The sequence below is a fragment of the Pararge aegeria genome, chromosome 4 (genome assembly GCF_905163445.1).
Source record: "Pararge aegeria chromosome 4, ilParAegt1.1, whole genome shotgun sequence".
In the NCBI taxonomy this organism is placed as follows: domain Eukaryota; kingdom Metazoa; phylum Arthropoda; class Insecta; order Lepidoptera; family Nymphalidae; genus Pararge; species Pararge aegeria.
Window position 1 is genome coordinate 12231972 of NC_053183.1, and position 24229 is coordinate 12256200.

At 34.7% G+C, this 24229-nt stretch overlaps 3 protein-coding genes across 3 annotated transcripts in view; 1 reads left to right on the forward strand and 2 right to left on the reverse strand.

The window, feature by feature from the left end:
- Window positions 1–7: 7 nt before the first annotated feature.
- Window positions 8–2941, reverse strand: LOC120637651 (O-glucosyltransferase rumi homolog). The gene is made up of 6 exons (XM_039909573.1): window positions 2775–2941; window positions 2510–2694; window positions 1679–1867; window positions 1025–1155; window positions 776–923; window positions 8–450 (listed from the first exon to the last, which is right to left on the reverse strand). Exons 1-6 carry the CDS (start codon window positions 2914–2916, stop codon window positions 31–33), a joined length of 1215 nt encoding a protein of 404 aa, XP_039765507.1. The 5' UTR covers window positions 2917–2941; the 3' UTR covers window positions 8–30.
- Window positions 2942–5467: 2526 nt separating this feature from the next.
- On the reverse strand, window positions 5468–17027 carry LOC120637904 (isocitrate dehydrogenase [NADP], mitochondrial-like). Its single transcript, XM_039909964.1, has 8 exons — window positions 16823–17027; window positions 15920–16035; window positions 11382–11526; window positions 10766–10965; window positions 10037–10171; window positions 9457–9711; window positions 8577–8810; window positions 5468–6047 (listed from the first exon to the last, which is right to left on the reverse strand). Exons 1-8 carry the CDS (start codon window positions 16890–16892, stop codon window positions 5895–5897), a joined length of 1308 nt encoding a protein of 435 aa, XP_039765898.1. The 5' UTR covers window positions 16893–17027; the 3' UTR covers window positions 5468–5894.
- Window positions 17028–17719: 692 nt separating this feature from the next.
- LOC120637757 (NAD(P) transhydrogenase, mitochondrial) overlaps window positions 17720–24229 on the forward strand; it is a 50809-nt gene continuing 44299 nt past the window's right edge. The window contains exons 1-6 of the mRNA XM_039909747.1: window positions 17720–17949; window positions 19430–19606; window positions 20303–20457; window positions 21376–21516; window positions 22341–22463; window positions 23490–23677. Of these exons, the coding sequence (XP_039765681.1) occupies window positions 19446–19606; window positions 20303–20457; window positions 21376–21516; window positions 22341–22463; window positions 23490–23677 (768 nt within the window). The 5' untranslated portion in view covers window positions 17720–17949; window positions 19430–19445. The remainder of the gene's footprint in view (window positions 17950–19429; window positions 19607–20302; window positions 20458–21375; window positions 21517–22340; window positions 22464–23489; window positions 23678–24229) is intronic.

Below are 24229 nucleotides of genomic sequence, written 5' to 3' on the forward strand. Positions count from 1 at the left end.
TGAACTTTTATTTCTTCAAACCAGATCCAGTTATATTTTCTTAGCCTCAATATCTCTAACAACATCATACTTTAAAAGTTTAGCATATTTTTTCAGCAATTTTCTCCAATAACATTCAACATCCTTATCTGTAAGATGATCCCAAATGTGCTGAAAACCTCTATCAGCTATTTCTTTAGCTAACGAATCATGTTCCTTAAAATAGTTTATGTACTTCATTATTTCTTGTTGACTTGCCTTTGGACTTAGGGGAACATAATGCACCCATGGTTTTAAAGATGGGTAAAAGAATTCTAACCAGTCTTCACCAACATGAAAAACTAATGACTTACATAAAAATAAATGTTTTAACCGAAAACTTGCTGCCACTCCTCTATAGTTAAATAAGTATTTATATTTACAATGATCTTCAAATGTTACTTCTTTTGCTGGATTGGCATAAAGCGTATCCTAAAACAAAGAACAAAGTTGTGACAATGTCAAAATAAACACATTATTTTAAATGTGTTTAATTATTCAATCAATAAAAATAAACTAGATTTATGTAGATCCTAGTTTAGTTAGTTTACAAGTAAAAAAAAAACTTTAATACACACATACAATAATATATACTATACAATAATATAATAATATATACCTAATGGATCGAAGGTGTGACGTGCATAACACCTTTCGAGATTGTAAACTATCGAACGAATATGAACCGTCGTAATATACTGCTTAGCTTAGGGTGGTAACTCTAGCTAGTGATAATTCAATTACAACTTGTACTCACTGAATCAGACTTCCAAGCTTGATTCTTTGTATATTGAGCATCCACAATTTCCGGATTTGATCTTGACAATAAAATCAAAGCATCCCTCTCTTCACTAGTCCTTGATCCTCTGAAAAATCCTTTTTCTTCTTTTTTGTTCCAGGGCCACCTAAAGAATGACATCAATTCAGGTATTCCAAAAAAAAAAAGATTAATATCTGTTTTTCTTGTTGTGGTAAAATACCAAATGAATATTTTGTATTATCTTACTTGTCAGCAGCTTTTGAAATTGATAATCTGTGTTGATCCCATCTACCAATGCCTGTAGGGTAGAGCGCTATTGCTGGACCTCCTTCCCAGAAGCTCCATGTAGGATACATGATGTCATAATATTCCTTGGTCTAAAATGAGATACATTTTTTAATATAAAATACAAAATTTATGTTTTTCAGATATGCCTGCTTTATAAACACTTTTGAAACATAATGAATGTATCTTTGTAGTGACTTTACCACCAGTTCGGAAAGCAGATTCTACCAAGAAGAAGTCAGCAAGTAATTCAGCAGTTGCTCTTTTCCAACATCAATATTTATAATCTTTTTTATCTTGCGGGGGAGGTGAGAGCTGAGCAGTGTTTTAAGCAGTGGCGTGCACTTCATACATGCACAAAAGCACTGCATACACTAAAATTGATAGATAACCCGTATAGGAGGAGAATTTTAGCCGTAATATTCAATTTTCCTGCAGTATGCATACCCTGGTAAGGAACCCAAGGCACGCCACTGGTTTTAAGCTATCATTTCATTACAATGACTTATTATATATGTCAATTTTATGTTTAGTAACTAGGCAGGCAAAATGGAAATGTTGTGTTTTATATACCTTTATGCAATGTTTTTATTTACTGAAATATAAATTGTTAACCTTACTGAATGAGAATACAGGTGCTGCCTTATGGCCCCATTCTCTGTTAACTTGTGGCCAGTCTCTTGTATTAATTGCTAGTTCCATGTTAGGTAGTTTGGGCGACAAGGATTTTAAGTAATGTTCAATACCAGCACACCTTGCAGGGAAGTGGCAATCTTTCTGACGGTATAATTTACCATCAATTATCTGCAAATAATGTGAACTTTATAGAATGTGCAACAAGTTTAAAAAAATCCTAAAATAAAGAAGAATCTGCAAATAGAAACTAAATAATCTTTCTTTCATGTTATTTCATTTATAATATTATACACATTGTGGGTGCTTAAGCCAAAGGGATATTTATATATTCTAAAATTTTATGCCAATGAGTTTTGCTGTGTGTTATGTATTCACTGGTAGTGAATTAAAACTTTTAGCTCCATGTATTTTAAAATGCCAGCGTTTTTTGATAAATCTATGTATAACAAAGAAAATAGCAATGTTCTTAATTCTTTTTGTACATAGTTTACATAATATCAAAGGTATTTTTTTTTGAATATATGAAACATGTGTTGTGACTGATTCATCAGACCCAGCAAAAATAAACATTTAGATAGTAAAACTAGAGTTAAACATTAACCAAAATCTTTTACAAATACTGCCCCTAACAGAGTAAAAAGGTTGTATAAAAAATCACATGTTCCTCAAGCCATGGATGTCAGCCACTAATGGTAGCCAATAATGGAAGGCGTGACCTTTTTTTTTAAATTAAGTTGAAGACTAAGTACCTACTATAAAACAAAATCAAATTAAAGGTTAGAATTATTTCAAATTATATATGCACATTACCTGGTACTTTGTGCCTTTAGATAGAGCCTGTGTAACCATTTCTTTCGTAATTCCACTTTTAAATGGAAGCAAGTCATTGTTCAAAACATCCTTGTGACAACTACAGTTCTTAGCCACACAAGGTTTATACTCATCTAACGCAGTGTTAATAAGAGTATTTATTCTTGAATGCCATTCATTAACTTCTAAAATTCATATAAATTTTTCATATCAGTCAATTCATTTACAAAAATTGTATAGAAAATTTGCTTTACCGACTGCATACCTTTGCTGTATTTATTATGATTTTCTGTACACAAGCCCCCATTAGAACTTGTGCATATTGAATCTCTTTCATCAGTTTGAACTACTGCAAACGCATATAATAGGCACAGTAATGTTTTAGTAATATAAATATCTAAATACATGATTTTTATCAATTGAACCCAGTGATAACAAAAATAGGTACCTACACACTGTTTACTATACACAATTCGCAGTTGACAGTTGAAACTATAGTCGGAAAAATGTAATAGGCCCGTTTTGACATTTGTGCAAGACCATAGAATGTAACTTGGAACGAAACTGAAAGAAACAAAAAAATAAAAATCAATTACATACAGTGTTTTAAAAAATACGTAAATTTTTTTGGGACGTTAAATAATATGAAAGAATATATCGCGAGTATTCTTTTTGCGCTTACTTCATAGTAGCATGCAATTTATAATTGTTGCGAAACGTTCCGAAAACAGTTACGTTCTCAGTCTTTTTTTTTTTTATACTAGAGCTGTAACCATTTTTTTACTGAATATCGAAATTAAATATTGTGTAGTTATCTTTACTGCAAAGAATAAGCTTGGTTCTCAAAATGGGTTCTAAATAATGAGTCTGAGATGATGTATCTGACCAAGCGGCACATGACTTAAGCGTCCCCGCGCGCACTGCGCAGTTTTTCGTTCCTCATCTTGTAAAGTTGACTGTGCGCTCGTTTAAGTTTGATATAAATTGTTTACTATTACGTTAACTTTGGCTCTTCTATTTTGGACATTAAATTAAACATAGTGATTTGACTCGATTTTTGTGTTTGTTGTTATATAGTACTAACTCTGTTTCAACATGTTGAAAAGTGGACGTATAATCAACAGCCAGTCACGCGTATTGGTTGTGAAGTTAAAGGAATACTTTGAACGAACGAACACTTTACAATACATAATAATATCAATCAAGTACTGATACAAACTTGAATTGATTTATCGTGAGTATCGAGTACAGAGTCTTATGGTTCCATAACTAGTTACGTCGCGATGACAAATGTCAAAACGGGCCTATTACATTTTTACGACTATAGACCTGAGCAAAAATATCGAAAACCTCCTGATAAAATTTCCTCGAAAAAATATCGACATTAATATTTTGATACTCTGTTTTCGTATATAATGGTCCTAGATATTACAAACTCGATTACTGAAAAAAATCCCGTCACAATCTGTATTAACACTTTTCTTACTTTTTGTTCATGCTAGAACTTTACCGCTCAAACATGATTTTTTTTAACGAAAACAAACAACTATCGATGCTGCCTAATAATATCGATATTTTATTTCAGTTAATGCCTAGTCAATGACAGAAGTCAAATTTGACAGCTAAATACAGGTAAACAATTTATTCATCCGCAAATACAGGTTCAAGCTTTTTTGAATCTCAAAGAATTTTATGTTTTGCTTGCTCCATGCGTATGGAAATTAAACAAGCCTTTTTATTTAATTATGATTTTTCTCCTTTATGTATTTAGCACCTTGACGGATACCGAAAAAGTCTACTGTCTAGTATAATTCCCACTGTAATTTTTAATAGATACATTAAAAGATTAAATTTTTAACAGATGCAAGAAATCTCCGGGACCATCCAAAATTTATAATCTAATAATTTCACCTATTCAATGAAAAAGGTTTATTTCAGGTCAAATAAATGATAACTTACACTTTATTTTAAGTTTCTTAATAATTCTTCTAAAAGTACATTTCTAATAGTACTAAACAGTTGCTTTCCTTATCATATCGGTACATAAGCAATTCTGGAACAAATTAATGTTATAAAGATTAGTATTTTTTGTAAACCCCGAAGCTCTTGACACTTTATCTCAGATTACCGGAACACTTAATTGGCTTTGTCATATGATTTTAAAAATATCTCCGAGATAGAAAATTGGAATTATCAACTTCCGTACCTAGAGAATCTATCTCCTAAGAGGAGACCTGGGCTCACCCGGCAGGCCTCCTTTTGGAGTTAGGTTAAGAGTTTGGTTGATGTTGAAGAATATGTACATATTCTCAAATAATTCCAGGTTTGGATAACGAATTTAACTAACTTTATGAAACTGGTTCCATAATTTGCTGACATATAGGTTGTGATATAAAAAATTATATTATTAATTGAATAGTATAACTTACAGACATCCGTCGAAGGATGTTTCTGGGATACATACACAGGTATTGTGAGTAGTGTAAAAATTAGAGTATTATTATATTCAAACAAAGGCTCTTGCTGGTTTGTTTCAGATGGTCCAAGATTAAATAGAATTTTGCATCCATATAAGGCCAAGCTTTTGTTACATAACAAAATCTCTCTCCCTAAGCAACCAAAGCTTATTGGAACCAAATTATGGTTTATAAGTCCTACACTAATACTTTTAGAAGTTTTTGTAGATGCCACATAGATGCAGCATAAGATAAAACTATAATTATTATACAAATATGTGCCTTCAACATTGCTAAAGAATTCTATAACTATAGAACAAGATTTCAATACCTGACCAATAAATAACTGACCGTCTACCAAAACTACTATCAAAAAATATATTATTAGATTGTTCTTCCTTGTAACTACTAAATTACAAAAAAATATATAAATAAAGGAAGTTAAGAGAAGAAATCAAATAAACATCCATATATCAATATGTATTTAATTGTATCATAAAAATTGTGTAAAACTTACAAATAAAGGTTTTGCATTTAAAACAAGTGGTGATTAAAATATTTGTGATACTGGCACAGCGATTATTTAACAGTCTTCAAAATATATATAATATACTCTAATACAATCCATGCATGTAACACAAGCACCTGAACCAACTTTTTTTACAAATGCTGCCAAAAAAAATCAAAACATCTACAAAGAGTAGATACTCTTTCGTGAAAAAGTAAAAAAAAATATTTTAACTAACAATAAAAATGCAATTAATTATGATAAAAACGCATGGTCCAAAAAATGTTACATGATTAGTGATTGTACAGTAGCTGGAATACATATAATATGAATATAATACATTTACTAATTCAGAATTCGAAAAAGAAAAATCGTTCTTAGCTACTTCCATTATCTATTTTGTTCTAACTACAAGTTGAATTTACTTGGCAAGTTTGCGCTCTAGCTGGTCTGCGATCGCTTGAAGGAAATCTTCTGTGTTCAAGAACATCCCCTCTTTAGTGTTGGCCATGCCATGGATGCAAATGACTAAATCCTTCGTCATCTTGCCACTGTCTATACACTCGACGCAAGCCTGCAATTAGAATATTATTAAAATTATGGAAAATTTGCATTTTTGTGTTTTTGCTCCATGTGATGAATAAAATATAGTAAAGGGAAAAGTATTAAGGCATCAAGTCATAAATTCCCTGTGGTGTATGAAGGTTAGTGGCGTGCACTTCATGTATGCACAAAACCTCTGCCTACCCTAAAAGTTTTGTATAACTCATAAATGCGATGGATTGTTCCAGTTTATGGCATCTTGCTTCTTTATGCATACCCAAAAACCCTGTGCACGCCACTGGTGAAGGTACATACCAAAGGAGATCTTTTGGGACAAATAGTAACACCAAGATTAATTTGCTATAGTCCGCGAATAGAAGGAAAATCTGTGTGTCGTATTTATTATTTTTTATTGACACTTGTAATAAGCAACGCCAAACAGATCGTACACAACTTAAAGCGAGTTTCGTTCCTATCATTATCAGAAGCGGTTACAACGAAAATTAGAAATACAAACTTAGTATAAATGCGGAAGTTTGACAGTACCTTTCTTTAAATATTTTCGCTGATAATTTAATGATAAGGTAGCGCCCATAAAATAACCATTTGTCACTTAACATTGTACTCATACAGAATTCACATGAAATTATACGGATCACTCTCAGGGCAGGATTCCTAAGTTTTATGTGACGTTTTTTATTCACTATCCTAAAAAAATCATCTATTTTTAAAGCATTTATCATTTATTTAATATAATTAAATAAATATTTATTTCATACTGCATTCGATAATAGGTACTTTTGTTGACGTTGATAAGAGTATAATGTAGATAATTATCTATTTGATTCCAATAATAGCTAGTAGGCTATTGCTAAAATAATGAAACAATATAATATAAGATTCTTGTATACCAATCCCCTAAATCCTTCTCATGCTGAGAAGAGACCCGTGTCATTACTACAGCACAGGTAGCACAGGCAAAAGACAAAAATTACATGCCCTGATTATATCCATTGTCAGGCGATAAGGAACTGTCCACCTGCCACAACACGACAACAGGAAAAACTAACTGGCTAACATGTTATGGAGTTTGATAGTCATACAACTAATCGGTTTCCACGTGACATGCATCGCACCGGAACATAAAATTGCTTAGCGGGACGTCATTGTCGCTGGGGTGGTAACTAGTCACGGCCAAAGCCTCCGCCCAGACCAGACCAGAGAAAATTCAGAAATTATTAATTCCCAAATTGCCCCTGCCTCCTACAACTGAAGTTACCAGCGCTCACCGTTGCGCCACCGTTGGAGAAAAATGTCCCCAGCATTGTCCCATGCTAGCCGTGATGCAGTTAGCCAGTAATGGAATAATTATGATATATTTAAATAACTATTATTTGATTTACGCTTTTATTGGACGATTCCAATAAAAGCGTAAAATAAACCATTAGCATCGATCTTGGCGCAGTAGCGCAATAAAAACAACATGGCGCTTGCGTCATAATTACGCGCGTCAATGGCTTTAATAGATAAAAGGATGACCCGTCCAAATATGAATGGTAATCATCTCCAAAACTCATATCAATAACCTTTAAATTACGCGTAATATATTCATCTGTTCACCGCAATTTGCATTCGACTGCTTCTTTTTAATTACTGTTTTATTTATAACGTATGATTAGAGCTGATTATTTTAAATTATACCCAATTAAACCTTTTAAAACAGATAAAGATATTTCACATACTTATAAAGCATATCGCATTATTGTTAGATAAAAATAAAAAGTAAAACCATTCATTTAATAGTTTTGTGTATCGGCTAAGCTTTAATCCTTGACTCTTCGAAATAATATTCAAACATTCAAGGTCGAGATATTGCTAAAGTTAAATGAGACCACCCGTCTAGGCATTGTATTCTGTTCCGACGCGATAGTTATTGTGGATGTGAAAATATTGCTTGTTTACGATAGACATAGCGATCAGTGGCGTGCACTCCATATATGCACAAAAGCACTGCATACCCTAACATTGATATATAACTCGAATAGGAGGAGAATTTGTGCCGTTTTATGCAATTTTCCTGGTGTATGCATACCCTGGTAAGAAACCCAATGCACGCCACTGATAGCGATATACTCCTATCTTCCTCCTTCCCAATTAACCTATCCAAAAGATTTTGTGAAATATTGGTTATTCTTCTACATATATAGCTGGATGAATGTGACATCGTCCAAGCATAGTTAGATCGTATCTACGCCAAAATTACTGGAAACGAGTTTCATAGCTCTACATAAATTTCTCAATCTTCATTATACTTTATCCCTTCGTTTTTTTTTAGATTCCAATACAAGTTAGTCCTTGACGAGTCCTAAGATGGTGACGGGCTGACCTGTTAGGGGAATGGTAGAAATATAAAACTCATACCCCGAATCGCTCCGCCTTATTATTTGTTAAAGTCTGAAAGAGCCATCATTTTTAATGCAGTGCGTGGTGATACCTATTGCAACAGGGTTTGGTAAAAACAAGTCCAGTTTAAAGTATTACATTCTCAGAATAACCATACCTCTTCCAAAGAATTGGCGAATCGTTCAAGTTCGGGTGTGCCATCAAGTTTAGCGCGGTGGATGAGACCTCTCGTCCATGCGTAGATAGAAGCAACAGGATTGGTGGACGTGGGCTTCCCCTGTTGATGCATGCGGTAGTGACGTGTAACGGTTCCATGAGCCGCTTCGGATTCCACAGTGCGACCGTCCGGGCACATCAGCACTGAAGTCATCATGCCGAGCGATCCGTATCCCTACGCGCAAAGAAAAAAACCTCTTTAAAATCAGCAACCAACTAGTAGGTAAGTAAACTGTGGGCACGTAGATTTAGCTTTCCAGAAAACCTAATAAATGTTGCAACTTAGAAATCACTAAGTTGCAACATTTATAAGGTTTTCTGTTTCAGGATATCTCCTGTATTCCTATATAACCCAGGTATACAACATTTCTTAAAGTTACCTGTAGAACTATTTATAGTTCAAGAAAATATAGGAAGGTATATTTTTAAAATGATACATATTTTGAATGAGAATAATAAATAAGTTAAAAAAGGCTTAAATATATTACGGAGAATAAATAACTCAGAAATTATGTGATCTTGTTCCTCCTTCACCATTTTACGACCACATCGCAGAACACCGGGCGTGTTTTTATCCATCTAATATCCCAAAAACTTGCACAAGGCGATTTGCATTTTATGTTTCTCATGTGCATCGCCAGTGTTCTGAAATTCCTTCCGACGTCCTGATTCTTACAACCTTAGTCTCTTTAAAACAAGCTTCAATAGGCATCTTCTATGCAAGTAAGTCGCATCTTAGGCTCTTCCCATCGACTGAGATTTTGGAAAAGAAGAGCTGAGGCCAAAATGTAATACTGCAAATAATATTAAATGCTCATTACCTGTGCAACGATATCCGACTGGACATCACCATCATAATTCTTACAAGCCCAAATAAAACCCCCGGAGCCCTTAATAGCTTGGGCCACCATGTCATCAATTAGACGGTGCTCGTACCAGATTTTTGCATCGTCGAACTGTTTCTTATAGTCACTGTCGAATATTTCTTGGAAAATGTCTTTGAAACGGCCGTCGTAACGCTTAAGGATTGTGTTCTTAGTGGACAAGTATAGAGGCCATTTCTTTTGCAATGCAACCTGCACAAACATATTTTAAGTTTTAATAGCAGTAGTTGTTTAACTTGTTCAGATTATATGTGTTTTATATTAATAATTCAAACCGTAGCCTGTATACCAAAATTGGACTTAACTTCAGTTATTTATTAAAGCTGAGTGTCATTCCATTTTAGGTATACCACTGCTTAAGAGAATCTGGTTTATAAGATCATTTAGAAATTAGTGCTGCAATAGCATTTTAGCAATTTACTGTCAATTTAAAATCATCAATCAACAGAATGAATTAATATTTATTTCAGTAGTCTTAGTTTCTGTATACTATTAATAATTAAAAGTCAGTATGTACCTGAAAACTGGAGTGTGCAAAGGATCTTATAGATTCATCAGTGTTATACATTCCTAAGGCAACACCAGGTGTTTTAAAATCATATAAGACGCGCTTCTCGATTGAACCATCTTCCGCTGTATAGACCATCTCCACCTGTATAGAGAAAATGTACCAATTCATGTAAATTAACCATGTATACTAAAATTATGTGCTTCAGTTCAATGCCATTGTTTATAAAACAAGCCTTTATAATTAAATTAAATGGCGCCGCTAAAGTCACTTCATGGTATTGACGCCCAAAATTAATAAGCGATCTAACCCAAAATCTTTAAAACGTAGTTTTAATTTAATAGAGCAATCCTTTTCCTGCTCTTTTCTGTAGATAAAGATAACACTACCAAATTCAACTTGCCATCTGAAGATATTGGATTAGATTTATTACCGGGCGTTAGTCGTTGAAGTGGTTATCCATCGCTGAAACACATTCGATACGATATATTTATTTATATACATCGTATGGAACGCGTTTCAGCGATTGATGTTAGCTCAATCATCTAGCGAACGATTTAGTTGGTTAACCAGATTCCAAGGTCATGTATGTAACATGACCTTGGAATCTGCTTGTCTAAAAAGTTTTCAAGCAACTACCTAAGCAAGAGCTTTTGGATGCTCTGCTGCACAGCCCACAAAATATCAAATGCTAGTTGCTTAATCAATGCTAGACAGAAGTCAATGTGGGTCTCTTACCTTGCCTGGTTTCGACACCAGGAAGTCTTGTGCCTTGTACTGATCGCCGTGGGCGTGACGACCGATGACAATTGCTTTTGTCCATCCAGGCACAACACGCGGAATGCTTTTGCACAGTATGGGTTCGCGGAAAACAGTACCACCCAAAATATTACGGATTGTCCCGTTCGGACTGAGCCACATTTTCTTTAATTTGAACTCTAAAAAATATTTAATCAATGTGTAAGATGATTCTGTAAAGTTTTCGACATTTAGCAACTCTAAAGTAGATGATGGATGGATAAGCATAATGTCTTTGCGAGGATATAATAAAACTATAAGAAAGAGATATATAAATTGACAGAAAGGATGGTCACTTCATAACGTCCATCTTAGGGTGCCAAGACGTAAATTGAAGACATGTTTCATAAATTGGTCGCAACAGATACTTCCAGATATTATGCAAAGGAAAGGAATTTACGATATACATTCTGGGAACCAACTTATATGCCGGTAGCGATTTCAAAAACCTATTTAGATGTAAGTCGTTCTTTATAGTTTGGGCTTACGACTCATAAACATCCTAGAATATTTTCTATTGAACTTAAACTAAAGGGAGTTTAGATAATCTGTTTACCTTCGACTCTCTGTTCATCGGGCGTAATTGTAGCGCATTTGATGCCGACATTGTGTTTGAGTATTGCATGCGCCGCGTCGATGGTAACTTGATCGTCAGTTGCATCACGATGGGGTAGACCGAGATCGTAGTAAAGGCAATCTAGCTGTTAATGGCATAAGTCGTAATGGTAAAAGATAGCACTATATTTAGACCTTACTTTAGTTTTGTTTGATTTGTTGGTAGGTTTTTACATAATTAAGTAGTTGGTAGGTTTTAACGGAATATGCAACACTGTCAACTAAAAATGACCATCTAATTCTTAATTAAGCTAAACAGGTATTCTTAGGAGTGCAGTCGAAGTGTATCTACAAAGAGTTGAACTTTATCTAGGGTTCCAGGCCACAATCCACCACACTGGCCAAGTGTGTAGACTTCACACGTCCTCGAGAACTTTATGAAGAACTCTCAAGGCATGCATGTGAACTCACGATGTTTTCCATTACCATTAAATTAAGTGTTTTTAATTGCTTAAATTAAAAACGCACATAACTCAGAGATGAGTTCCTGGGATCGAACTCCTGGATCTCCCGAAAGGTAAGCCGAAACCTTACCCACCATAGCCGATTAGTCTATAACCGCTTAATTACATATCACACAATTCCTTAATTATCCAATAAACTTAAAATTAAGTGTCTTAAATTATTATACAGTGACAATAACTTATTACAGATTCGATAATCTGTATTAAAACAATACTAATCTTATTCCGAACTAAATTCAAACTGGTCAGCTTTGTAGGATAAGATGTTCTAACCATTTCTTGTTAGAACTAAGATTGCGGAAAAGAACTGGCTTAGATAAAACAAATGCTAAACGTCATTTCATGTAGAAGTTAGGTACAATAGCAGTAACAAACATAGCGAATAATGCTATTGTAAACTAATGATAAGAAAGTCATATAAAACTATCTGATAAATTGCATTAGTGGCAAATGGTTATACTCTATATTTAGATAAAAATATTTTCAAGCAGTACTAGAAATAAATGAGATAAGCTCCTCAGTCGTAATACAATAATAAAATGTAGGTATATAAATAAAAATGAATCGCCGAAATGTATGTAACGGGCATTACTTCCGAACCACTGCACCAAATTGGATAATTCTTTTTGTTATGTTCGTTTTTGTGGTTTGTATGAAATCAAATTTAAGATTTTTTTTTTTACTTTCTTGAGTGAGTGAGAGACAGAAGACTAATAGTTATGTTGATTCATACAAATATTATAAATGCTAAAGTGTGTCTGTTTGTTTGTTACCTATTTTCGGCTAAACCTTCATGAAATTAAACACGCTTGCATCCTTGAGATGGACATAAGATTATATTTATACCGGATAAGCTTCTGATAAAATTTTCTCAAATATCGTTACGTGCATGGCTTAACCGCATAACTTATCTCGGTATAATTTTGCATAAAAATAGTTTATAGGCCATTGGAAACATGTCCATAAAAGTATTCCGTTGTCCCTAACAGGCCTTAGATACCTAATATGAATTTGTAACTATCAATGCAGCGTTGCTAAAGAAGTGTCATAGACGATTCGCTTAGCTAATACGCCTAGACTCTCAATTTTACTATTCTCTGTACGCTGTGTTAAATGCGCAAATTCATAAGTTGACTACAAAATACTGATACTGGATACAAATAATTTACCCAACAGTATTTTTCAGTATTTGGCAAGACAACCATCGTTCATTTCTTCGTTGGGTGTTACCCAGAACCTGTTGAGATCGTAAAAAACAAAAATAAAATGCTCTTTAAATCCTGTTTCATACAACTTCTTTCATTATTATTAGCGAGCCTTGGGCACAAAATACGCGAAGTTCGATATCTGCTGCTGCGGATATTGACCTACTGTGCCATCCGGTTTTATAAATTATAATCTACCTAATAAATTCAAAGTTACCGCGTAATAATCCTATCCTACTAATATAATATATACGAAAGTTTGTAAGAATGGATGGATGAATTTTTATTACTCTTACATCCATCCATCCATACATCATACCTATACCTGAATACTGAAATAGTGAATTGAGGTAACCCTGGATTAACTCCATATGCTACTTTTTACACCGGATATATCCGTGATTCCCGCGCGTTTTGTGAAAAACTGAAGTTCGCGGTCGTAAGCTAGTTTATTATATTCGTGAATAGTCTATAATTCCTTTAATTTTGCCATAAGTTTCCATTTGTAAAAATTCCCTTCAAAATTTAGTGAGTTCGATTCCTAGACCACTTTTACGGTACTACGTAAAACCTCATACATTGAACAATTTTTCGTGGTCTGATCAATGATCTGAATACGATCAATTCGGATGTTTTTTTTGTATTTCGGCCATAATTCCTTCATATTTAGACGGCGTTTATTTATAATTTATATTTATAAGATATCCGAACTGGTCCAATTTAAACTTCATATCCGTCTGATCAAGAGTTTTGCAGACAGACGACTGAAAACCCAAATGGTCTAGTTTTTCGCTACAAGAACAAGACCAAGTTGCAATGGGCATACCAATTCAGAACAATTTTATAGGTAATCAATGTTTTAAGAAGTTCGCAGATAAGTTATACATCTGCACGCGAAGGTCGAATAAACATCTGGGAAATATTAAACTTTTACTTTGTTTACAATGCTTCTGCACGCCTGCCTGCTAATAAATTCCTAGCTGTGAACGCCTAGATACGCGGGGATTTTATGAAACGTCTAAAGTCGATATAAGTTCGCTTAAAAGAGCCAAATTGGCCTTTGGATAAAAATAATAAGTGATTTGTATCAGAAGAAACACTGCTGCCTCGCAATGGGACCAAGAACGTAAAACAAAATCGAGGACTTTTTCGAATTTTCCGATAAACTAGAAAATACCTGCATAGGGTATAGTTATGAATCTGACCAACTATGTTGATAATTGGAGCCTGATGCATTTAATATATAAACTTAAAATTGCATAATCGAGACCAACAGCTTAACGTGCTCTCTAAATTAGAAATGGGCAGCATCAGTTTCCTTACAGGTTGTAATAAGAATCACCTCACAACCTCTCATAACCGGTAAATATATTATTTTTATCAAATTATGAACAAAGCTTACCAATATATATTTAGCCTGGAAATCGTACCCAAGATTACTTAATAATCTGAAGACTAATGATTGTAGTGGAAACACCAACGAGTCTTTTTTAATACTTAGTTAGGTACCTAATAATTAATTCATCTACAACTTACTGCCATATGTAGGTACATTCCTACAATCTTTGAAAATATTGTAAATTTCTCAAAAGCTTCGAAAGCCGGATCCCTATGGCTGATATTGATAACATCATACGTACAATGCATAATTAGGTCATTATCTTCGATTATATAATAGCTAAGTAGGTTTATACCTATTGATAAATGAATAACTACATATTATATTACCGACAAATTACTATCAGAATTTTGCCGCGTAGTAAATTAAACATAAACACGTCCTCGCCATGTTCCTGGTTTTACCACTGTCTCCGCTTAGGTCAAATCGCATATATTATGGTAGTGACCTTTTTTACAGACCGAAAAAAATCCACTGTTCCTTTGTGATATTTTAAAAGAAATAGGGTAGATGTACCTAATTATATTCTGTGACTATTATTACCAAACTAACTATTTATTTATGCGATATATTTCTTTTATGTATATCAAGTGCTACCTTAATAAAGTCTAATGTTTCACATTTGTGGGGGAGTCCATTGATGGCAAACTTTTTTTTAGTACCCTACTTATGAGGTAGACTAAGTTTCCGTACCATGAGCCTTAGAGAAAAGGGGAGAAAAATAAGATATCCTTTAATAAAATACACCTCATACATTTGCAACAATTATAATAAACGCGCAACTGTAAGAAGAACAAACAACAGATCAATTCATTCTAATTGTCTTTATTAACAGTAATTATATGGGTCAATAACCCCTGTATCATAATGTTTGAAAGTAGTGAATACTAGAACTAACCACTACAACTAGTCCATTTTAAAACTATGGGTGTGTTTCCCAAACTCCATACTTATCCAAAACCTTCATAATAATGAACAGACATGCAAAAAAATAAAACTAGTTATGCGCAAGTCTAAACTTGAATTATTATAATATGTCTGACTTATCAAAAAGTTAAAAATGATCAAAAGTGAGGACTTCTCCTCACTTTTGATCATTTTTAACTTTTGATTATTGGTTCTCCATCATTAATAAGTTGTTAGTAAAAAAGTGTTAATATTAAAAAATGTTAACATCAAGCTTGGATGTCATAAACTATTTAATATTTAAAAATCCAAATATTCGTTTTTCTTGCTCTGACATTGGAAAGATACTGTCATTAGTGCCCTAGGTTTGCCACATTTAATTGTGAGGGTTTAAATATCTCAAATCTACTTCAATGTGGGTTGGATCCTTTTTGGTTAACAAGGTTCATTTGATTGATACTTCTTGTGATAACCCATAAAACTAATTGGCTGAAATATAACATACCTTGACATAAGGGAAGATAAGTTTCTCCTTAATTTTCTCCCATATGATACGAGTCATCTCATCACCATCCATTTCCACAACAGGCTTTGAAGCCACCACCCTTTGGGCTGTGCCATCTAAATAAAAATCATGATAATAAATAAGAATATAGAATAATCTGTACTTTTACGACTTATGATCAAGCCAATTGACTTTAGTGGCATATTGAACAACCATTTTACAAAGCCCAATTGTATAACTATATTAATTTAAGTTTTTTTAGGCCAAAGAATAAATCCAAGTTTTTGTCTGCAAATAAAAAAACTTCTGCGTAATGGACAGATGTATCAAATTTTCATAAGCTTTTCCATCCAAATTGGTTCATTTCTCGGGGATATAGCATATTTAGTGCTTGTTTTGTGAACATTTTAATTAAAGGAATAATATGGTGGCAGTTGAACAAGCGAGCCGGTTAGTTTATCTTCTAATTCTACCACGGTCAGTAATTTTACCTACCTACTTACCCATTATTTCTACTATCATCTTACTACTAGGTACTATTTGAAATAGACAGAGGTTGGATTTGTTTTATTGATGATTTTAATATTAATAATCAACTTTGACAAAGCCTCTTAAAAGGTAATTACAAAAAGGATTTTAATTGCCACTGAGCCATAAAAAAAATTAATAAACGAATTAAACATATAGTTATGTACCTGTTGTTTTAAATTTGACACTAAAAAGTTGGGTTTTTTTAATTCTTAACAAATACAACCTCTCATAACCGGTAAGTGTATTAGTAGTATAAAATTATGAATAAAACTTAATAAATTTAATGCACTATACTGGTATAACTTCTATAAAGTAGTTAGGTACTTATATAAAAATTCTAATAAATAACATAAAATTAAAAGTTTAACTTACAATTTCTTGCTGATATAACAGTTTGTTCAGACACATATTTAAGCAAACGCTTTGCGTTATTTCCTGCCATGCTTATAACACTCTTTCAGTTACAATACTGAAAAAGAAGTGCTGTATGTAATCTAATCAGTTTTTTTTATAATTTTACACTCACGACTTTGCGTGTATACGTGTCAGTCGCCTGTATACGTATAAAATAAAATTATCAAAGAATATTATATTCTACGCAGAGTGTCGATGTCACGTTGACGTCCTATGACAGATCTCAGAAGTTTTTTGTACATTAAGTATGTTAATTATATATATCGGTTATGTATGTATAAACAAATTGATAATCGATCCTCAGCAACTTGACTCACTAATTTCAAAAATGTATAGGTTTTAATATAATAAATGGTTCACTCATTTCGGATCGGATTGTGATGACAAAGCTCGTACAAGTAGAATGCCCAGTCAGTCACTTGTATAAATAGTATATATGTTCATGTCAATTTCACCAGTAACTTTTGAAAGTACATAGATTATACCAGTAGTAACACTTTTAATATATTAACGGGCGATAACTGTATATTGTGCTTGCAAATGCAAACGGTCCTACATAAGCATTCCCTCGCTTGCGATACCGCTGGCGATGGTTTGCCTAGCGATGGATTTCTTCGTGTATGTATATCTATACACGAATTTACATTTAACTTTAAGGGAAGGGGATGGTTTAAGTATCGGGTTCAGTAAACAATTGATGTCTAATATGCAGGTCAGGATTAGGCAATTAGAAACCCATAATAGAAAGTACCTGAAATCAGCAAAAAAAAAAATTTAATGCTTTTGTTTTGTAGGGTCTGTTTTTGTTTTAATCTTTGACCAGAGTGAGAGCGAACGAGGCCGGCCGGCAGCTCAACGACACCAGCCTGGCGCGGGCGGCCGGTTTCATCCGTATTCCGTTCGTCTTTCGGTGCAATAATAATATTCTGTGCTTTTTGTAGTTCGGTTGACTCGTTGCTCGTTGTCATTCAGTGAAATTCACACGTTTTGGTCACATCCACTTATTCAAAATTCGTTATTTGTGATAATTTTTAATAATTTGCAGATGTTACACCAATATCAAAAACCGGAACGTTTAATTAAAGGTAAGAATTCACTAATACTTTATGGTTGTCTTGTTATTATTTATGTACATTTCGGCTCAATTTATTGTAGCAAAAGGAAGCCTGGTTGCTAGTTAACCTTATCAATCCGGTACTAGTTGATCAATTAAAAAGGTATCTTTGAATCAACTAATATTTCAACCACTTTTATTTCAACATTTTAGATTCACATTTTTCCCTTAGTTTAATCCTACTTTAAAAACACCGTAGAAATATTGTAGTCGTGCTTTACGTGAATCGTGAAATTTCGTACCTACTCTGGTCGAAAAAATCTTTTTTTCTGGGCTGTACTAGGTAAGTAGGGTTTTACTTAGGTACGTTGCCAAGGCTAGCTTTTTACGTACCTAGGTACGCATAGTTTTATCAAACTTAGTTTTAAAGAACTTTTATAATGGTACTAGGTACTTATGTCTTTTTGGAATGTATATATGTGTTGTAGGCAGGTCGGTACACTTACATCTCCCCAGATTTAAGTTTAAAATGAAGAACCAAATAAAAAATCTCAGGTAGGCAGCCGGGAGGCGGTAGTGGCCGACGTGAATATAGGAAGGTACATGGTTTAAATTGGTTTTTATCTTTAGAATACTAGCAACCTTAAGTAACGGCGTTAATAATTTAAACAGGTAGGTACCTACCTAGATAGTAAGTATCTATCGACTGTTTATATAATTTTATACCTGTCGAATAATACCTATTACTGAAATTATAATTGGTCAACTTTTCAGTTTATTCATCCCCGATTCACCCAAAATACCTACCATCATGACTAAGTATTATCAGAGTAGGTATTTTGGTATGGTACTGATGTTCCCAGGCCGTACTAAATACCTATACTTTCCACGAAGTCTTGTTTAGGCATACATACCAGTATTTTGGTTCAAAAAGGTTTTTGTTCAAGTGAACATTTATAAAGCTTGTTCTATAGTCGAAACACATTTCATGGAATCGAATTGCCGATCCTAACGAGAAAGGCACAAAAAAAACTTCGAAGAGGACGTCACATGCAGGCGCTCTTTTCAAAAATGTTTAGGAATACCTACCTATGTAATTAATATTTACCACTTCTGAAAATGCAATGTGCCCCGTACAACTTTCATTCTACGACACACCGCGTTGCCCGCCCTTTGCCCTACTCCTAACGGTTGAAGCGTGATTTTTATTCAATAGCTTAATTCCATTCTCAAAAATTGGTGACGCAGTAAATAAAATTGACGAAACTTCGGTTTTGATATACTAGTCATCATTATATCGCCCCATTACCGGCCCACTACAGGGCACGGGTCTCCTTACAATGAGAAGGGGTTGAGGCAGTAGTCCACAACGCTGGCCCAGTGCGGATTGGTGGACTATATACTAGTGCAGTGTAAATAATATTCTAGCTTAGACAGTCATATAGACAGTGCATTAAGGCAAGACATTTAGAAAGAAGATTGCGTTTATTGACGAATTTATAAATCTCTAGAAAATCAGTATTCACGATGTGCGGCTGCGTGAGAGTTCTCCGCATTGGCAAGCCGCTACCCAAGTCATGGCAACGAAGGCTGTTCAGCTCGTCCTCAGCACCACCTCCCATTCAAGGGGTTCCATATACTAAACTCAGTGTCGGAGTACCGAAGGAAATATGGCAGGATGAGCGCAGGTATGTTTTATTTTATTTGACGAAATTGAAGAAAGGCCCCAAATATGACTTAAAAGAAAAATCCTTCGCTTGCAACGGTTTTCCCGCGTATGGAGATCTTAAGTTGTCCAAAAGAACTGCTCTCTATTTCATCAACAGCCTATAACTGATGGACTAAAAGCCTCTCCCAACGTGAGGCTTTCCCGGTAACAGCAGAGCGCTGTAGAAGGTTTAGTGGCCCAGAGGACGCTTCCGCCCGTTCTCCCTTATACTCTCTTAGTCGAGCTCTCTATTTATCATAATAATAATATTTAATATCTACTCTTTCGATCTTCTGTAATTGTTCATTCATTGCTAATCTAAACTAACCTGACTGCGTGATTTTTTATTGCATTTATTAATCCTTATCATTAAAGTTAGATACTGCTCTTTCTTTTCCATAATTTCCAGTCAAATTGATTGTATCCATTGTGTCCACATATAGTGGACTTACAGTATAACGGTGTAGGTAATTTTTACCTGGCAAACACCACTCCATGGCACGCGACGTCACGCAATAGGTGCCAAAATTTAACGTTACCAGCTTTTGTGTATTTGTTAGAGATTCTGGGCATACAAGAAACAAGTTTTCATTTGGTTCAGCACTCAGGGCGTCTCGTGTTGAGATTGACGTAACATCGTATTGCCTACTAATGTGCTTATCGTTTATCTTTCTAGGGTAGCAGTAGTACCAGCAGTAGTTAGCAAATTAGTAAAAAAGGGATTTAGTGTTAATATCGAAGAAAATGCCGGTGTGCTAGCAAATTTTCCAAACAAGACTTATGAAGAAGCCGGCGCGAAAATTACTAGTTTAAAGGACACCTATCAATCAAGTAAACACGTGCAGTCTGAACCTTTTGTTATATTATAGGGTGAATCCAAATTAGCCATCATTATCCGCGCGACATGCTTAATTTACCCTTATTCTCTAAAAACTTTAATCATAACACACTCCCAACCACAATCTTTGACGTAAAAAATACAGTCCTTGTATAAATATCTTTGGGATTGTGAAATAAGACTAATATTAAAGTTTAGAGTACAAGCAGCAAAAGTGGAAGAAGATAAAAACCTTAAGTGGCATTTATCTATTTCTGGCACACCGATATCGCTGCATTACTACATAATAAAAATAATCTTATCACCCCCAACAACCAAATTGCCACCATCTTTTGTGTATCGGGCGGCATTATTGCGGTCGTGCTGATGTCGCGCGTAGGATTGACAGATGGCCGGAAAGATATCGGAATAATGCGTCGGAATTCGGATCCATTGTTCATTTATGTAATATCTTTCTGTCTCGGATCCTAGACAACATGTTGTCTACACCAGAAGTTATATTAATCTAATCCAAAATCTGCAGATGGCATATAGAATTCAGTATTTTTATACTTATTTTCTGGGTAAAGAAATAGGAAAAGGGCAGCACTACTAAATTCAGTCTGCTATCTGAGGATTTCGGATTATTAATTTCATAAGTTAGTGGTTACCGTCTTGTAGATTCTGGGCTCGAGTCGAGAATTACTCGATTGTCGAGGTACCGTGTTTTTCTTTCTAGAAATTCTAAGTACCATATAAGGCCCATATTTAGCGCGCACATTTTATTAATACGATATAATTAAAAAAAAAAAAAAGAATTCACTTGGCTTCTTCGACTAACTCTTCGCGCGGCTTTATTATTATGATGGCTAATTTGAATACACCCTTAGCTAAGTTATGGAATGGGCTAATAATTTCATGGTCTTTTGCAGATATTATTTTAAAAGTTCGACCGGTAGCTGAAAGTGAATTACAAAATGTAGCTGAAGAATCTACGCTTATATCATTCTTTTATCCTGCGCAGAATCAAAATCTCATTCAAAAATTGGGTGCGAAAAAGATAAACGCATTTGGTAAGTAATGATACAAAAGTGCTTGCTCACCCCAGATCTTGGTTGTTATTAGTACCTTAGTAGTAACCTTAACTAAATGACATATTCTTTAATAGTTTTTTTTTTTAATACGCCACGCCACGTACAATTTGAAAACAATCAAATTGTAAAATTTTGCATGCCCAATCAGAACTGTGAAATTGTATTAATAATAGGGAGTTCGACCCCAGTCTCGTCAGAAGTCTGACGCAGGTATTCCGCGTCACTTTACAAAACGGGGGAAATTAGCTCGTTTTAAGTTAATTCGTATTTAGAAGTTTTTTTATGTATTGGCAGTTTCTGATCATACTATTTGATAAAAAGCGTGGCATGACGTCGTTTTGTTATATTTGAAAATGTTTTCAGAATTATACCTCAATACCCAACCACTTTTTGCTTTGCATTCAAATGTTTACCCTTGCACTGAAATTTAACCTTAATACCTATGAGCTAACTGAACGAACCCAGAATACTATCTCAATTCTTTGAGTTTCCCAATTGGGTGGGCCGAGTGGGTAGAACTTCTACTTCACTTTCGTGAGGCCCAGTTCGAATCTCAGCACGCACCACTAACCTTTTCTAAGTTATGTGCGATTTTAAGCAATTAAAATATCATGCTTCAACGGTGATGGAAAACATTCTCAAAAGGTGTGTGCAGTCCACCAATCCTCATAGGACCAGCGTGATGGACTACGGCCTTAACCCCTCCTCATTGTGGGAGGAGATCCGTGCCCTGTATTGGACTCTTATGGGGTGGATATGATGATGATGATGATGATGACAGTGAAATTTATGTTTTCTTCCAGCCATGGATTGTATACCGCGTATAAGTCGAGCACAGGTTTTCGATGCTCTGAGTTCCATGGCTAATGTATCTGGATACCGTGCTGTTATCGAGGCCGCCGCACACTTTCCGCGGTTCTTTTCAGGTAAGAATCTGAACTAATATTTACTTCTACTACAAGGTATAAAACCATATACACTAATTAAAATTCACATATCCCATATGTGAATTTTAATTAGTGTATATGGTTAATTTAAAATTTCAAAGGTACCAGATCAGAGTTTGACGTTACGTTATGCAGTGCACCGCTGTGCCTGAATAAGTACGTTAAGCGGTAAAATCACAAATATGACGTCAACAATCGTTGTGAATCGTTCAACACGCATTGATTAGAGCATCGAGCGAACCTCTTCAAGCTACTCACTACGGAAAAAATCTTGCACTTAGATACAGTTTATTTTCATACAAAGTCCAAGCGTAGATAATAAATAAGCGATTATGCCGTTAATGCATAATTCTCAAGTTTGCTGTGGGCTCTTAGACCACGGCGCGTTTGGAACCCTCCTAGCTTTAGTTTTAAGTTAACAAAAGTAGTGATATATATAATGGGTACGAATCGTTCTTGATTGCTAAATATAATTTGTCTGTGAGATGGTGATAACAAAAAGAACACCCGGCTAAATTAAGTGTTGGCTCCTTAGTCCAGGGCGCGTTTGGAACCCTCGTAGCTTTACTTTTAAGTTTACGAATGTAGTTATCGCCATCACTACTTACTGCTATGTACAAATTTTATATGTAATCAACGCATCAAAAGTGCCATCTATGTATATTATGAAAATTAAGCTAAATTTGATATACTCCGCGAAAAGCAGTAGAATCGTGCGCAGAGGGTACATTGCCGAAGATCTGTTTGGTGTGGAGTATAAGAATTGAAGAAATTGTAAATTACACCATACAGATTCTCCTGCTTTTCGAAGAGTATAGCAAATTAAGCTTAATTTTCATAATATATCATGGATTTCCGCAAAGTAACGCCTGCTTCTATCCAATGCCATCTATGTGCCTATTTGAATAAAGAAATAATTTGACTTTGACTTTATATGTGCGAACGCTTCATAAAATTATAGGTATTTTTGAATGTTCGGATGCTGAAATTATTTGGAACGTGTAGGTCAGATGACGGCAGCGGGTCGCGTGCCACCATGCCGGGTGCTGGTGGTGGGTGGCGGCGTCGCCGGGCTGGCAGCGGCTGCGCAAGCTCGCTGCATGGGAGCCGCAGTGCGTGCTTTCGACACGCGTCCCGCAGTTCGCGAGCAAATCGAGAGTCTGGGGGCGCAGTTCATTACTATGGACATCAAGGTTAGGCTACGCCTCTTTTTATTTGTCTCTTTGAAAAAAAAATTTTTGACGGATCAAAAGGCCTTCATAGTACCTTAGTGGACATCAACACTGGTGAGGCATAACTCTTTTTTTTTCATTTTTATTCCACTACAGGTGTACTTGGTGTTTAGTGGTGACGCTGTCTAAGATGGTAGCGGGCTTACATGTTAGCGAGTATGGTTAGTTAGCGAACATAGACCTGTCGTTAGCTGGCAATTAGTTACAGAAAACACAGAAAATTCAATTATTTCGTTGTATATATAGATGAAGTTAATATTACTAACACGATTGTGTATAAAAGTGGCTTGAGCTTTTATAAATTAAGATTAAAAACTTAATAAATTAAAATATAACTAGCTGAGGGCGCAATTTTCGTTCGTGTTAATTACGATTTTTTTTTTTTATATCGGGAGAATCGTTTGTTTTCCTGGGATAAAAATAGCCTATGTTAAAGAGGAAGACTCTTCCACTAAGTATGCCACAAATAAACTTGATTCGTTGCTAAGTTAGGGCGTAAAACACACTTTTGCA